The 16,664-nt window shown below is 37.6% G+C and overlaps 2 protein-coding genes across 2 annotated transcripts; both read right to left on the reverse strand.

The window, feature by feature from the left end:
• Window positions 1-3,281: 3,281 nt before the first annotated feature.
• On the reverse strand, window positions 3,282-6,885 carry LOC140978645 (cation/H(+) antiporter 24-like). Its single transcript, XM_073443843.1, has 3 exons — window positions 6,499-6,885; window positions 5,154-6,158; window positions 3,282-5,053 (listed from the first exon to the last, which is right to left on the reverse strand). Exons 1-3 carry the CDS (start codon window positions 6,724-6,726, stop codon window positions 3,899-3,901), a joined length of 2,388 nt encoding a protein of 795 aa, XP_073299944.1. The 5' UTR covers window positions 6,727-6,885; the 3' UTR covers window positions 3,282-3,898.
• Window positions 6,886-8,097: 1,212 nt separating this feature from the next.
• On the reverse strand, window positions 8,098-13,362 carry LOC140979514 (shewanella-like protein phosphatase 1). The gene is given in 10 exon segments (XM_073444937.1): window positions 8,098-8,144; window positions 8,147-8,198; window positions 8,331-8,400; window positions 9,094-9,182; window positions 9,294-9,469; window positions 10,096-10,231; window positions 11,360-11,569; window positions 11,821-11,934; window positions 12,087-12,187; window positions 13,027-13,362. Coding segments are annotated over 10 exon segments (1,194 nt in total). The 5' UTR covers window positions 13,241-13,362; the 3' UTR covers window positions 8,098-8,112.
• Window positions 13,363-16,664: the final 3,302 nt, after the last annotated feature.

The following is a 16,664-nucleotide window of genomic DNA, read 5'->3' on the forward strand; positions in this document are numbered from 1 at the left end:
TATATTATTGAATATATATGTAATAGAAATAAATAGATTATATATTCTTGAATTAATATTAATAATTAGTTAAAATCCATTAATAAATAAAATACTTAAAAAAATAATTCACATTTATCAAACATTGACTCTTTTACATAGGTAATCGATAATCAATAATTTTAAAACTAAAAAAATACATTTATAAATTTATTGTATTTTTAAATAATCCAAATATATATTTGTCACAATTACTATCATCTTATTTTAAGTTTTTGATAAATAAAACACAATAAACTGAATATGTTAAATCTATGTTAAACAATTTTGAAATTTCACAACATAAAAGACTAAAATCGTAGAGAGACAAATATATAAGATTAAAACTACAGTTTCACTTGATAATAGTTTCAAGAAGGGCAAATTATATGGCTTGGCTTCTTAAATATCAAATATCTTTACATAACAATGTTATACGATCGATTACTGTGGACGGAAAAATCTGAAGATGACTGATGCGATCCGGGTGAAATGGATGAGCTGGGTCGGGTGCTCCACCGGATCTGCTATCAAGATAATGAAGGAAATAAGAGCAAGGGAGAGTAGATCTTTGATGAAGATATATCTCTGTAATATGGCTTCAGCTGTAACCTGTACACAATGAAATGAACTCGTGAATGGGCGCTGGAGGGGTGTCCGGCGTGGCCACTCCGATGCTTAAGTCAGCAGGTGTAAAAGAGGAAGCTCTTTAGAGAAAATATTGCTGCTGGTATGAATAGGTGTGTGCACCTGTGTTTAATGTAGAATGAACCTGATATTTATAGTAGGAGATGTGATGATGACCTCGTTCAGCGTGCTACCTACTAATTATAGTAGAGCGGCTATATTCTGACATGTCCAATCGCACACTAGTCACATCTCGCCTGTCTGATTTTGTCAACCACTTGGACCGGTGTCAGAGATAGGACGGTCGCCCACACCCTACCCTATTAGTGTACTCGAGTGCGGTGCTCATATCGAGGTGGCCCGGTCGGGCGTCTGGTTGCCCGGGGAGTAGAGCTCGAGCTTGCACCTGCCCGGCTTCAGAAGAATTCATCCTGCAGATTGACCCTGATTTGGGAATCCATCTGATATCCCGGGTATTCGTGACCCGAGCTCTTACAAGGGTATCATCACACATCCCTTAAATAGTCGGGCTAGAGTCATACTCGCTGTCTCGATTAGTCATGCTTGGATTCCCAAAGAGAGGATCAATCTGGTTTTATAAAAGCATCGGCGGCTTCATGTCTCTCAGAGATGGGATGAGGAGCCGGAGTCTCGTGTCTCATGGACTTGAGATAAGATGTCGGGGCCTCGTGTCTCCTGGGCTCAAAATGGTCGAGGTATGGAGTTCCGATCCAGGGTACGGATCCCTGGACTTAATAGATAACCAGGGTGCGGAGCCCTGGCTTTCATGAATGGTCGAGGTACGGAGTCTCGAGCTAGGTTTGAGAACCGTGGGCTTATAAATAACCAAGGCGGGGAGCCTTGGGCCGAGGAACATGTCCCGGGACTTGGGAATGGTCGAGGTGTGGTGCCCCGAGCCAGGTTTGAGAACCCTGGGATTATAAATAACCAAGGCGCGGAGCCTTGGGCCGGGGAACATGTTCTCCGGCCCAAGGATCCGCGCCTTGGTTATTTATAAGCCCACGGTTCTCAAACCTGGCTCGGGGCTCCGCACCTCGACCATTCCCAAGTCCCGGGACATGTTCCCCGGCCCAAGGCTCCGTACCTTGGTTATTTATAAGCCCAGGGTTCTCAAACCTGTCTCGGGGCTCCGCACCTCGACCATTCCTAAGTCCCGGGACATGTTCCCTGGCCCAAGGTTCCGTACCTTGGTTCTTAAAAAGCCCAGGGCACTACACCCTGGATTGGGGAACCACACCTCGACCATTCCCAAGTCTCGGGACATGTTCCCCGACCCAAGGCTCCGCACCTTGGTATTTATAAGTCCAGGGATCCGTACCCTGGCTCGGGGATCCGTACCTCGACCATTCATGAAGGCCAGGGCTCCGCACCCTGGTTATCTATTAAGTCCAGGGATCCGTACCCTGCCTCGGGGCTCCATACCTCGACCATTTCGAGCCCGAGAGACACGAGGTCCCGACATCTTATCTCAAGTCCATGAGACACGAGACTCCGGCTCCTCATCCCATCTCTGGGAGACATGAAGCCCCCGATGCTTTTATAAAACCAGATTGATTATCTCTTTGGGAATCCAAGCATGACTAATCGGGACAGCGAGTATGACTTTAGCCCAACTATTTGAGGGATGTGTGATGATACCCCTGTAAGAGCCCGGGTCACGAATACCCGGGATATCAGATGGATTCCCAGATCAGGGTCAATCTGGAGGATGGATTCTTCTGAAGCCGGGCAGGTGCAAGCTCGGGCTCTACTCCCTGGGCAACCAGACGCCTAGGCTCTTATATAAGCCCCCGGTAGGCATTCTAACCGGGCCACCTCGATATGAGCACCGCACTCGAGTACACTAATAGGGTAGGGTGTGGGCGACCGTCCTATCTCTGACACCGGTCCAAGTGGTTGACAAAATCAGACAGGCGAGATGTGACTAGTGTGCGATTGGACATGTCAGAATATAGTCGCCCTACTGTAATTAGTAGGTAGCACGCAGAACGAGGTCATCATCACATCTCCTACTATAAATATCAGGTTTATTCTATATTAAACACAGGTGCACACACCTATTCATACCAGCAGCAATATTTTCTCTAAAGAGCTTCCTCTTTTACACCTGCTGACTTAAGCATCGGAGTGGCCACGCCGGACACTCCTCCGGCGCCCATTCACGAGTCCATTTCATTGTGTGCAGGTTACAGCTGAAGCCATATTACAGAGATATATCTTCATCACAGATATACTCTCCCTTGCTCTTATTTCCTTCATTATCTTGATAGCAGATCCGGTGGAGCACCCGACCCGGCTCATCCATTTCACCCGGATCGCATCAATGACAATGAAAATATCAAAGTTAAGTCTAGTATTGAACACTATGTCTTTAAAAAGATATAGTTTCGCTCTTTGTGCTTTTTTGTATATGACAATATTATCTCAACATACAACAAAATGACTCACGAGTTCAATAACAAGGTCGTAAACTCTTTTTTGTATTGAAAAAAGAAGAAAACAATATGCATGCAAGTGCTTCTTGATTCACGTCTGAAAACTGTATTTAAAGTTGTTTGATATTCTCTATTTAATGTTGGTTTTCTGCAGGGCATGATATTTCCTTATACTATTTTAGACCAGGATACATGAAGGAATCGTCAAAAGACACCATTTGATTTAAATTGTGTCTGAAACTTCGAGATATGAATACAATTGTTCATGAAACAGCACGCCAGGCGCTGGGCGGCCATTTTTTGTCTCCCCACCGCGCTCTTCTTTGCCTGGAAAACTCCAGGAAGTGCGTCGGGCGCATAACCGCCCCAACGGAGATCACGCTGACTGGAATTTACAGGCAGCATGTTCCAGGCATCGCAGACCTTGCTGCCTGGAAATTTCCAGCAGCTCCTATGCGCGCTTGTAGCTCGGGTTTGTCCCTCGTGCTATCATTTCGAGTTTTCCTTCCACTTCGTTGCATTATTTCCATTCATTATGCCTAAAAATTCCAACAAACAATTTAAAATCCATAATATAATCTGTTTCTTGATCATTCCACAACCCGAACCAAAATACAGAATAAGGTGTAAAAACGAAACACAAACTCGACATCGTCTGCAGAAGCAGAGTATGGTTCGATGGTTGCCACAACTTATAATGTCATCTGTATTTTCTTGGATGGATGTTGAAAGACATTCTTGTTCTTTTTCTTCTCTGAAGTCATTTATGATACAATGCTCTACAATTGACTCAGTTTCTACCGTATACATAATCTTCCTAGTAAGCTACTTGAGGAGTACTCTTCCTCCCTCAAAATCTGTTGCTGTATCACTAATACAGAAGCTGTGCTACCAAAATCTTCTGATGCAACATACTCTCCTATTACTCCAAGCTCATTGCTCTCACTCCAACTCGAAAAACCTTGTAAAATAACGGGGTTCACCCCGTGCTTCCTCCCCACGATCCAAAGATCGAATATATCCTTATTCAATGCTTGAATAGCAGCGATGGTTTCTTCACCATTCTTCACAACAACCTCTCGATAAATGACACGGCTATTCCCTTCATTCTTCACCCAAAACCATGTCACCAATCCATCATCAAGCTTTTTCTCCATGTCGTTGTCTCCCATATTTTCATGCGAAAGAAACCGAATAACAGTGAGGAATGTTTCCTGATTTGTAGCCATGCGATCTGCATAAGTCAAGGCCTCTCTAGCATCTGCTCCTCCCAAGAAAAGAACGATTATCCGATGCAGGCTCATGAAAACACCATTTACTATGTTCTCGTATGGACCCTTATCTAGGAGGATACCAACCGAGCATGGCGCGTGTGTCAAGACATTACAGTTCATGGATTGGGAATGTTTCCTCATCGTCCCATCAAGATCATGTAGGGCCTGTCTGTGGAGTGGCAGTATGATTAAACAAGCTTTCTTGGACAGAGCTAGGCCACAAATATCTTGGTACATACATCTTATTGGGGCAATCATCGTGTAAGAATGTATTTTTATGTATTCATTTCCTCTAGCCTGTTGGGAAATCTTCAAAGCATTATGAATAGAATTGTAATGAGCAGAAGAAGCAATATGTTCAGCATTTTCGTGATCGATAAACATAGGGTGGGAACGGCCAACGAGCTCGACTAAGCACAAGGCATAGACCAAGAGCGGACTGCTGACATTTGGGTTTGAAACTTCAAGAACTTTCACTAGTCCAGGCAGACTTTCCCCACTGTGAATACAAACCACAACATGAAGTTCTGTATTGGGGGAAGTGTGTTGAATATTTCTTCTGGTATTCACCATATAAGGCTTTGATGGGTCATAGAGTATGCTGATTAAAGGGGTTAATATAGCAGTCACAGATAAGGTTAATAACACCATAATTGTAAACTCTGACTGATCTATCATCTGCATTCAAGGAAAAATCAGTTACACACACATACACACTCACACTTTCACTGATAACAAGTTGTCAAGAGAAAAGGGAATACGAAAAGTATATCCTTACCTTAAAACTCATCCAGTGTAGGAACAAGAGAAGTTCCATTTCACCCCTGAGACTCGATATCAGGCTAAGGGTGAGACTGTCTCTGATCGTCATGTCAAAAAAACGAGATGCGATGAGGGTAGAGATTGTTTTGATTATGTATCCGGCCAAAATCATCAAAAAAATCGGTTTCAAATGAGACCATTGGCCAGTCAAAGTGAACACGTCTGTGATCATTCCAACATACATGAATGAAAAAGGCATCAGAAGCTCAATTACTATTGTTTCACTCTTCTCCACAACAGTGGCTCCCAATGGTGGCCCATCCGGTATGGCCAAACCAAGCCAGAATGGCCCATTTGCTATTGCTAAACCGAACATATCAGTGATGAATCCTGCAATCATTACACCTAATAAGATCAAAACTATATAAAATTGATCCACTTGCTGCCCTTCAGGTGTAGTTCGAATAATCCATATCATAGCTTGCCTAAAACCCCAAATGACTGATGCAGCGACCACTATCAACGAAATCATGTACCATAGAGCCGAAATAGCCCTGTACTCAGCTTGCTTTGACGCCTCAAATATAAGTACACCATTCATTCCTATTACATCACTTATAATTGCAGTTGATAAGGCCATCCTCCCGATCTCCGAGCCAAGGAGATTGAGCTCTCGAACAATGGGATATAAAACAGGAAATGACGTCATGGCCAGAGAGGCAGTGATCCCCCAAATGGATGACCCTTTTGCCATTTCTTTGTTGAAAGATTTTATTTCAAGAACTGCTATAGTTGCACTACAAGATAAAGGTACGACCACTCCGATCACGGCAATATACCAGTGTTTTTTGCTTAGTCTCTTTATCTGTGTAACATCCATTTTCACACCAGATAAAAACAGAAAGTACATGAATCCTATTACTCCAATATTTTGAAGCACAAAGTCTGCAGTATCAGGAAACATGTAAGCCTGAAACTTCTCGCTCCGGCTTAGCAATGATGGTCCAAGAACAATGCCACCCTATATCAGAACCCAATATATATCTTATAAATTCAAAGAAAGATGAAATAAATCAAATATTTCTCGTTATGCTCTTTCAACAAAAGATGCCAACAGAAAATAATCGATTTTTCTTCATATTCTTGAGTAGGGTGCCCAACAAGCAAAGTAAAAAACTTATTGCACGTGACATTAGATTTATATTAACATTTACCATACATGCACACATCACGAGCAAATAAACACTAGTTTATATGAATTGAAAGCAAACCGATAAAACTGTGTATTAGTTTTGATTTTCAGAGAACACCAACAGAAAGATGATATATTGGACAATAGATCGAGGCAGATAAGTACTTACAAGAATCTTGGCAACAATCTTAGGTTGCTTTAAGGGCTTGAGGAGAAAAGAAATAAGCCGAGAAATGATAATGAAGCTTGAAACCTCTAACAGCAAAAGAGGGAAGGAGTAATCCAATGGATTTTCCCCATAAAAGATACCAAAAGGATGATTCTTACGTTTCTCCCGACATATAACAAGACCTTTGTGGATCAGTGCCGGGGGTTCGACAAAGGCGACTTTCACCATTTGTTGAGAAGATCAGGTCAAGGTTTGTCGTTTTGATTCAAAAGTCATTTGCAGAAGAAACATTATGCCTTCAAAGAAGGCAGCCATGGATGCATATTGATCAAGTTATGAATAGATGTGAAAGTGTTGGACAAGCGCAATAGTAGTTTCATATTTTAGAGTTGGTTTAAAATATATGGAGTGTGTGTTTATGTGTATTGGTTGCTGACATCATCCTATACGAATTTAAATAGATCATATCGGCTTATTATAATATATGGAAAGTACACAAGCACCTAGCACGTAAATGTGAGAACTTTTGGAAGAAAAAAATTTAAAAAACCATTAATTTTAGATATGTCAATTTCTGCTTAAGTAAAGGCCGCCAAGACAGGTTGAGTTGCGATTTTAACAACTCGTTTGAAGATGGGTCAAAACGGATTAGCTCGTTTGGGTTATGAGTTAGTTTATGTTAGGTTGGGTTGAATTGACCAGTCATTTATTTTAATAAATATAAATTTTTTGCTAATTATTAAATAATTATTTTTCTCTTTTGTTTCAATTCTTATTCGATTGAGTAAAATTTGGAATAGTGTAGTATGCATATATAGTTAGATTTCTATGTCTGATTAAGCTAAACAGGAGTGTTTAAAAAATTAAATTCAAGTAGTACATTATTTGATAAGCAAATATTATATTAAAGATTATATCTTGTTATTGGTAAAGAAAATTTAAAAAGATATATTTTTTTAAAAAAAATTAACAATTAATGAAAAATAGATTCATGTTTGTATTGAGATTTTTAAGAATATTGTTTAATATATCATTTGGTAGCTCAAGTATATGCTTGATATGAATAATATATTTCTTAAAATATTTGAGATTATTTATTTAGAACATTAAAATGAACACATCCGAATACAATTGAGGAATGTTATTTTTCAAAATCAAAACTTGACCAAAGTTATTTCTCAAAAAAATTCCGTACATTACTTGGTATAATCTGTTATCTGGATTTTTCTTTTTGTATATATAGAAGATTATTTATCAATATCAATTTTTATTAAATGAAGGGATTGGTTAAGCTCACCTTCCTCTAGATCTGTAGCGTACAAAACCACCTCATGCACAGAAGAAATGTAAAATCAATACTCTTTACAAAGATTTCAACAGTCTGAGTCACAAGAGGAACAACTTCTTACAATACTACCAATTCAATATTTCAAATTCTACTGAAATCATCTATCTCTATGCATGTACATCACAGAATCCATGTCTTGACGATACCTATATTCAAGAATTAGGGGAGACTCAATCATCGAATCTCAGTTCATACCGTAATCGTGCTTTACATGAACTCCAGATGGCAACTTTGATTTGATTGGCTTGATTTCGTTGTGTTTTTTTCTAAATGAAATCAACTACTTGAAGCTCACTGTATTGTCCCTTTTGCTCCATATGGGCCTTGCATGACCTTCTCTTATTTCCAGAACCTGGTAAAATAAATGACGTGAGAGGGATTATTAGATTTTTCTCAATTAATGGACAAAAATACAAGATATCCTCAGAGTAGCATATTAAGGGGCCAACAGCTAGAAAATTGTAGTGATGAAGCATTGCTCTACCTCCGGCCTTGAATCAAGAACTCCACTAGACATTCCCACGTCAATGCGCCACACACTTCCGTTAAATTCACTGCACGACAAGCAAAACTCATTCAGATTGACAAAAACATCTGTTTCTCTTAATCCTAGAACAGAATACCCTTGCATTGATATAGGTGCTATGATGAGGAGAAATCCAAGAATGAGATACATTCACAGCTTAGCTTACAGACTGGACTCTCATTCAACGAGTATGAGGGGTAAATAGACAAGAAACACAAACTGAATGATTAAAAATGCATGCATTTGGCTTTCATCAGTAAGAATTCAGAATGGCAATAAAAGTGTCAATAGTTCATTTCTTTACATCTTTCATCTTCAAATCTCTTTAGCTTCTTGATCATTCTTAGATGTGCGTAAAAGGAAAGAAACAGTGAGTGACAAGATGTTTGTTATAGTTGCATAGTGGCCCAATGGGAGTGAGCTCAAACAGTACCAACTAGAGTCATCGCCAAATGCAATAGAAAAATATTGTGGCAAAGTTAGAGCATGTATGATATTACAGCTTTCGAATATTACACCAATGGTGGACAGAAAATGCTATAAACTTAATTAATATTGAATTTCACCCTTATATAGTATCTGGTTTGGAATTTTTGTTCAACAGTTTTCTCATCCATTTAAGAGAAGTTTTAGCGAGAAATCGCTGAGATGATTATAATTATTGCACCCCACCCAATGACTAGAAAGTTATATTTCCAAAATACGTTGCAAGTCTACGTACCTATTAATTCCTGTAGCTTGCGGAGTGTGACCTACCACCATTGCTTTGGCACCTGCTGCTTGAAGTGACTCTCGAAGAATGGATTGGATCTGATGAGAAGTAAAACTCAGGCCTCTGATGCTTAAAGTGGTTGAAAAAATAACTATATAGAACCTGCTTCAAACTAAAGTGGCAAACAAATAATGTCGTTAACAGGCTACCTGATTAATCTGATATTCATCAAGATATGATGTGTCCCTTGAGTACAATCGACTCCACACTACACTGTCATAGCCTCTGGTGGCAATGAATGGGAGCTGTGAATAACCATCACTCGAGCAAACACCTTTCATCCAGTATGATACTTCTCTATTCATCCGTTCAATGCCATATTCAACTATAGCAGAAGATAGGTAACAGTAGGAATTATTATTTCAGATGATATTTACTCCCATGATGTACACGAGTCCAATTTGCACGAACTATAAGAAACTATCAAACTAACCATTTCTTCTAAAGTTCGAGTTGATTGGAAGTACCAATCAATTCTTTATATTTTAATACGCATCTACATGCCAAAAAAAAAGGGGAATATATGCCTAAAATTTTTATCCAAGGCATACAAGCATATGCTGTCAGGTATTGGGCAACAAAGACCCAAAAATAGCCATATCATATCACCTTAATTCAATATGATGAGGGACATGTTTGTAAGATTCAAACTTGCAATTTCTGTTTTCATGACATATTAAAGATGAATTTTCCCATAAGCTCAAGTTCATGGAAGATTGTCCAAATAAAAGCTTTCTACTTTCAACCCAAACCATCAAACTTTGTATTTCTATCACAAACCACCAATGGAAATATCATAGCTACCTTTCTTGAATTGGACTATCCATCCCCCTTTGAGCATACCAAACTCATGATGTGCAGAGAAAGGTCAATCGAGTCATTAACTCAAGGCAGGTAAATGAAAATCCCACCATATTAATTTTATATGATCAAGGTTCAAAGAAAAAATACCATGATGAGGAAGAAGGCCACCATGACAAAAAATCCAGTCGTCAACTTTGATGACAACTGCATGGCGTGCCAGTTCAGATGCCAAAGGACCCCCAGGTCTCAGGAGAATTGATCTTGCAATGACTCCTTTTTGTCGCTGTCCTAATAGTTGGATGAATAAATTAAAAAGGAACCAGATAGATGTGGTGACTCAAAACAATATAGAAAACTTTGTTTGTCATTGATAGACACAAGAAAAGCATAACTATTTTCCAGTTCAAAAGTCTGGCATATCCCATGTCATTGTGCACAGTAATTTGATATCAATAGTTGATCTGATTAATTTAAGCAAACAACCCATTTATCACACAGAAGATTATTTGAGAAACTATAGCAATATGATTTGACTAAATTCTAGCTCAAATTTATTCTACAGCTTCACATGTTTGAAGAATAGTCCTCCGTAAAAACTAGATTTTGATTGTTCCAGTTATTGGTTAAATGAATTAGGAAGATGTGAAAAAAGGGTAACAAGAACAGGTCGGCGTTAATAGTCATTGAAACAATTTATCAAAATGAATTCAAATGCACCAAATATTGAATTGGAGAAATTCATCCACTCGTAACTTTATAAACACAGAATGCAAGCATAACAGATGTTGACCACATATAACTTTCAATTGTAACAGTTAATGCTGCCTCCAAGGTTGAACCCGCATACTAGTTAGGCAACATTTACATTTTACTGCACAATCAAGTGAATTGACGATGACATTCAAAACATGGATGGTTCCATCAAGATCCATCCATCTTATTTGCTAAACAGTGCCGCTCTTCTGTAGCTTTTATTCATCTTATTTGCTAAGATCTGTCCATCTTATATACAGTGCAGTTTAAACAAAAAACGTAACCTCATTACCGAAAATGAATTTAAGTTGTTGCTCAGCATACCTTCATGTAAAAGACACCTTCAAATAGGTTAGGTGAGGGTAATATATGGACGAGGAAATTTCATCACATGAACTACAGAAGCAAATTGAGTTCACTGCAGTCAGAATTTAAGAGCTCAATGGTTTCCACTTGTATAATAAAACAAAGAACCATGTTTTAGCAATTTAATCAGATACTTGAATTTTATTTAACACCACAATCTAGAAATATAGGTGGACTTCAGCAAAAATTTAACCTACAATTCTAAAAACATCCTACAAAGCAGTCAGATTGTTTGGCATCGATCTAGAACACTGTATGCTAAAAAAAACTAGAGAGTTATAGCTCAACATACCTTCACTAAATTCCATGGACCCCAACTCTTAGACACCATACGCTGTTCTTTCCATCTTTTAGATTCACCAACCCATCCAACAAATGCTTCTTCCCACTTATGATTGCAAATTTCCAAGTACTCAAGGAAGTCAGCACACTCATCAAAGCCTTCTGCATCGACATATCTAAAGTCCCCTTCTACATTCATGGTTTCATGATTTCCCTTAACCTACAAACATGATAGGAAAGTATACCGTAATTCACTTCATCTTTAAAACATCAAGAAAGCAGAAATCTAGCTTTTATTGATTAGAGACAAGAGATTATTATCAGATCAAAGCACGGAGAGGAGATATCGCAAGGTTGAATTTTGAAATATTTCTGACACCTTAGAACATTCAAATATTGATATCTAACAGATGGTTGTTACACTTTATGAGACTAGATTTAAATGTGACACAAATGAGCACAACATTGAACCTGGAATACTGCACCTCCATTAGCTTTTGCCTGAATATCCAACGACCTTAATAGGGATAAAATCGCGATTTCATCCCCACCTCTATCAAGTATATCACCAAGTTGAACTAATACCTGGTCATGAATACAAATGTCCAGAGATAAAGTACAAAAAGTTTCAGAAAACTAGTTAATTTTGTCATATATATTGCTGAGTGAGAACGATAACTTTGATGTTCCTCAGAATGAATCATATAAATCCACAAAATAGTGAAATAATTGAATACCGTATGCCCACCAACCCACAAATCATGGCCATCAGAACTTAAGATACCAGCCATCTCAAGAGCATATCTAGCTTTGTCAAGATCACCATGCAAATCCCCAACTAGCAATTAATACACAACAATAAGTTAGTTGCACAACTTGAAAATCTGTTTTTGAACTGACAACGAGCATTTGGATTTTGTTAATCCTCATCAATTAAATAATATATTTGCCCTGATTTTAATGATCAAGATAAATTTTATACAGTGAATACAACCCATAACAAAATGATGCCACAAACATGGCAGTTTAGTTTTTTCAAATAAAAATAAAAACAATGTCACAGCAAAATCAAATGTCCAAAGAACTTATGATTGAGTTTTCTTGATTTGATAGCTTTACAAAACCTCAATGACTTCTTTTTCATTCTATAAATGATATTAAATAGAAAGCATCAAAGAACGATGGTGCTCAAATCAACAAAAAGATCAAATTCCGTGCTGGTAACTCTTCGAAAGGACACATCTGCAGGTATAAATCTCACAATTCCCTCAGTATTTGTACGCAGCAATACCATATTTTGCAACGTCTTAATCCCTTTCCATCCAAATGACAACCAAATTTACCAGTGAAAAGACAATATTCATGTCAACATTCTCGAAGTTTACAGAGTTGAATTCTCGTGCTTCTAACTCAACCACCATCTTGAAAAAATGTTTCAAATATATTGTTTTATCTCTAAACAAAGCATAAAAACATCTAATACAGTAAAGCACCAGACTCTTCCGCATCCAACTTCATCCACCTTAAAACTATCTCAACTTCTCTCATAATTCATACAAAAATCACGCTACAACTATAACTGATCAAAAAAAGTTTTAACTTGAACCACAAAAAAATAAAAATTATGAACTATATCAAATGCTACTCCATGTAAACTGCTCGAGCCAAAACGATTACCGGCTACAATCCGGCGGCCAGGAGCAGACACGAAAGTTGGCGGGTCCCCATTCACCACAATGGGCTTTAACCGATCGTTCCCTTCGACTCTGTTTTCGCTGTACGGAGTCGAAGTTGTGGAAGTACAACAGTATATGGCTGCTGAGATTTTGCGCTGCCTCGAATCCAAGATTGTTTGGAGTAGAGATGGGTAGCAAAAGGAGAGAGAACCCATTAATTAAAACGAAGAAATTTGACAAAAATTTCGAAAGCAAAGAATCACGTATACATGTCCGTAGCCATGGGAGTGTCCAAGGAAATGTTTCCCACCACGTATTTTGCATCGCTCTTTCTTCCCTTCAATTAGTGCTATATTTGGCCTTATCCTCAACTTTAGTATTTTTGCTTTTATTTTTAATAATAATATTTAAATATTTTCATAATTATAAAATATTATATTTACTAATTTTGTCCATATCATAATCAATTCCCATATTTTAAAAGATTTGTTACATAAATTCAATACATAATATCAAAAAATATGTTAAACGCAGACGTGTTTGCGTGATATCAATGTGGCTATTATAGTAACTACTTTCGATCGATTGATATGTCCACCTACTTGTTACAAAAACAACCCTTATTTTTAAGTAATTTATAATAAATTTCATGTATATTTCAACCCACATAAAACTTAAAATTGAGAAAATCGTCTATCCAATCTTTAATTGATAAATAAAATATTTTTGATTAATTAATTAATTAATTTTCACATACATTTTGCGTTTGTCAGTACTACTAGTCTTTTAAATCAGCGTGAAGTCCAAACCGACCAAATGGGTAATGTGGTATGACTAACCCAATAAAATCAGTCATCAACAAATTTTCATATGTCAATCTAAACTTTTAAAAGACCTGCAAATCCACTTTATCTATTACTATATATTAAAGCAAGATGGTGGTACGATAACTATGTAAGTATAATTATGCGGACTTTCTAAATTGAGAACCTTCTCTATATAACATTTATTTGATAATTTAAAAAGACCTTGAAATTGATCTCGTTGTATTTAGATATCCAGCACAACCGAATTAGCTTCAAGACTCTTTCGAGTAATCATGTAGTCTAATATTTTTCATGTTTGCACACCAAAAGTGTACTTGTTTGGATTCAACTTTAGTCGATAATTTCGATGAGTATAGAAAGTTTCTTCCAAATCAGTGATAAGCTCCTCGGCTGCTCTTGCATTGACTATAATTTCATCAACATATACTTCCATATTGCAGTCCATATGATCCTGATGACTTTGTATGTTAGCCTTTGAAATGTGGCCCCAACATTTTTAGCCCGAAGGGCATGATAACATAACAGAAAATTCCATCTGAGATAATGAAACTTACTTTAGTTTTTTTTTTTGCTCGGCTAAATGGTAGGAGACATTGTGATGTTCGAGCATGCAGATAGGTGCTCCTTGAAGAGTGCACTGAACAACCCTCTATAAAGGACTTTCCAATTGGTTCTTACTTACGAGTGAAAGCGTCCTAGTTTATGGTTGTACATCATTAGTCCTTATGACCCGGGATAACATTGAGACTCTATATGCTAGCATTGCACTTTGACTTGATTACCTACTCTCATGAGGTCATCAGGTGGCAAGGTTGGGTGTTCTGTCGAAATATATAGGAGTCGATACATTGTAGCCGGGGATTCACCGCTTACCTTCGGGTATGGATATCATATGTGATCTCATGTATATGTAGTTTGAAATCTCTGGTCAGAGTGTTGGTGGTAAATATGAAAAGAGTTTCATAGATTACACCATCGATGCAACTATGACATGACACATAGTATCGATTCTTTGACAGCTCTCGATATACCAATAGTTGTCGAATCGAATAGGATATATGAGATGAAGGGATCGTACTATACGTTAGCCATAATAGATTGGTTCTTGCAGACACTACCATTTGATACCTAGGGAATCATGTAAGCGATGCTGCTAGGCGTTTAACATGATTGGTTAGGTACTATCAGACTTGAGTTCTGACGTTCTTATTATCAAGGAGTTGATAAGTAAGAATGGAGCAACTGGGGTATGTTCATATAAAGACATGTTTAGTCCCGAATCACATTGAGATGTGAACTCACAGTTAGTTGTATCATTGAACCATTGAGGGTCACACAAGTGCTAACTTTCTAGATCGCGTTGAGAAGAAAAATAGTTCAATGTGTTGAACGGCTTATAAATGAATTTATAAGCACAAATAAAAATAGAAGTATGACTTCTACAAGAGGATTATGAGAAATGTAACTTTTAATTTGTGGAAGTGTTCCTAAATTAAAAGATGGCTCAAATAAATAATGTATTTGAAAATTATGATTGTCATAAACATTATTATGAACTAAATTAAATTAATTCAAGTGTTGAATTAATTAAATAACATTGGGTCTTGTAGAGCCAATAGAAAATAATTATTCAACTAGTGGGCTTGAGTAAAATCAAGTAAAGTTTAATTGATCTCAAATGTGTTTGAGATATTTAAATAAAAGTTGATAGAAGTAGTTTTTACGTGTTTTATTGCATTAGTTGGTGTGTGTTTGCATTGTGCATGCGTACATTTTGTTTACATTTTGTTCATTTTAGAGTAAACAATTGCATTTGGTCATGTCTCACCGGGGCGTAACGAATCGGCAGGTAAACAGGCCGGAAAAAGGAAATCGGAGCAAAGTGTACCAGCAAGGAGAAAATGGACAGAAGAGACGGTGCTCGGGCGGTAAAATTCTACCGCCCGAGCGCCACCTAAGTTTGGCAAGATTTGGCAGCCGATTTTTTACCTTATTCTGGGAGTGTGGCTGATATGGGAAGGGGAGGTACGAGATTTGTGGGGAGTTCAGACATATTTTGAGGGCCGCCACAAGCTTGGGGAAGAATTGGGCGCTTGGATTGAAGATTCGACACTTTCCGGGCACCGTTCTTCACGTTTTCGTCAATTCTAGTATTTCTAACTTAGTTTTTATCTTCGAAACTTTGTGTTGCTGATTTCAATCATGAATTCTAGTAGCTAGCTTTAATATTTGTTGGGATTTGAGGGGATCCTACCCCAAAACTCTGATTTAATTTAATTCAATTTCGATTTCGGGTTTATTCTTGATTATACTATTGTTTTCTTCGTGTTGTTAAAGCAGAGCTAATTTTAACAACGAGTTTATATCGTGAGTGAGTTCGAGAGAATAACTTGTGATAAGAACGAGTAGTATAATCCGTGGATCTACAATTTACATAGACATATGAGATTGGATACGCGCCGATAGTCATAGTCCTAAGGGTCGAAAACTAGGGGATTTCACAGATCGACATGCGATTCACTCTTGATAAATAATTAAAGACATTTAATTACTTCATTGAGTCGAATTAGTTTGGCATAGCTCGAGAGAGTGTGTTCAATTGAATAGGAAATCCTGTCGGAAGCGTAAATCAATATCGAACGAATAAATTAATTAACGAGGTGTAGGTGAACCGATATTCCCAACAAATCCTTCTTTTCATTGAATTTTAATCAACCATTTTAGATATTATCTTCCATCAGTTAATTATTGAATCTATTTATTGGCATATTTGCGTAAGAATAGTAGTGTTAAAACAATCAAATCAATTTTC

Source organism: Primulina huaijiensis, chromosome 6 (genome assembly GCF_012295235.1).
Source record: "Primulina huaijiensis isolate GDHJ02 chromosome 6, ASM1229523v2, whole genome shotgun sequence".
NCBI lineage: Eukaryota > Viridiplantae > Streptophyta > Magnoliopsida > Lamiales > Gesneriaceae > Primulina > Primulina huaijiensis.

Bases quoted from the DNA above. Each gene is read 5' to 3' on its own strand.
- LOC140978645 (XM_073443843.1), bottom strand. From the start codon at position 6,726: ATGGTGAAAGTCGCCTTTGTCGAACCCCCGGCACTGATCCACAAAGGT. The intron at 6,159-6,498 runs GTAAGTACTTAT...GTTCTGATATAG, and splicing joins AGATTGTTGCCAAGATTCTT to GGTGGCATTGTTCTTGGACC. The intron at 5,054-5,153 runs GTAAGGATATAC...CCTTGAATGCAG, and splicing joins TACACTGGATGAGTTTTAAG to ATGATAGATCAGTCAGAGTT.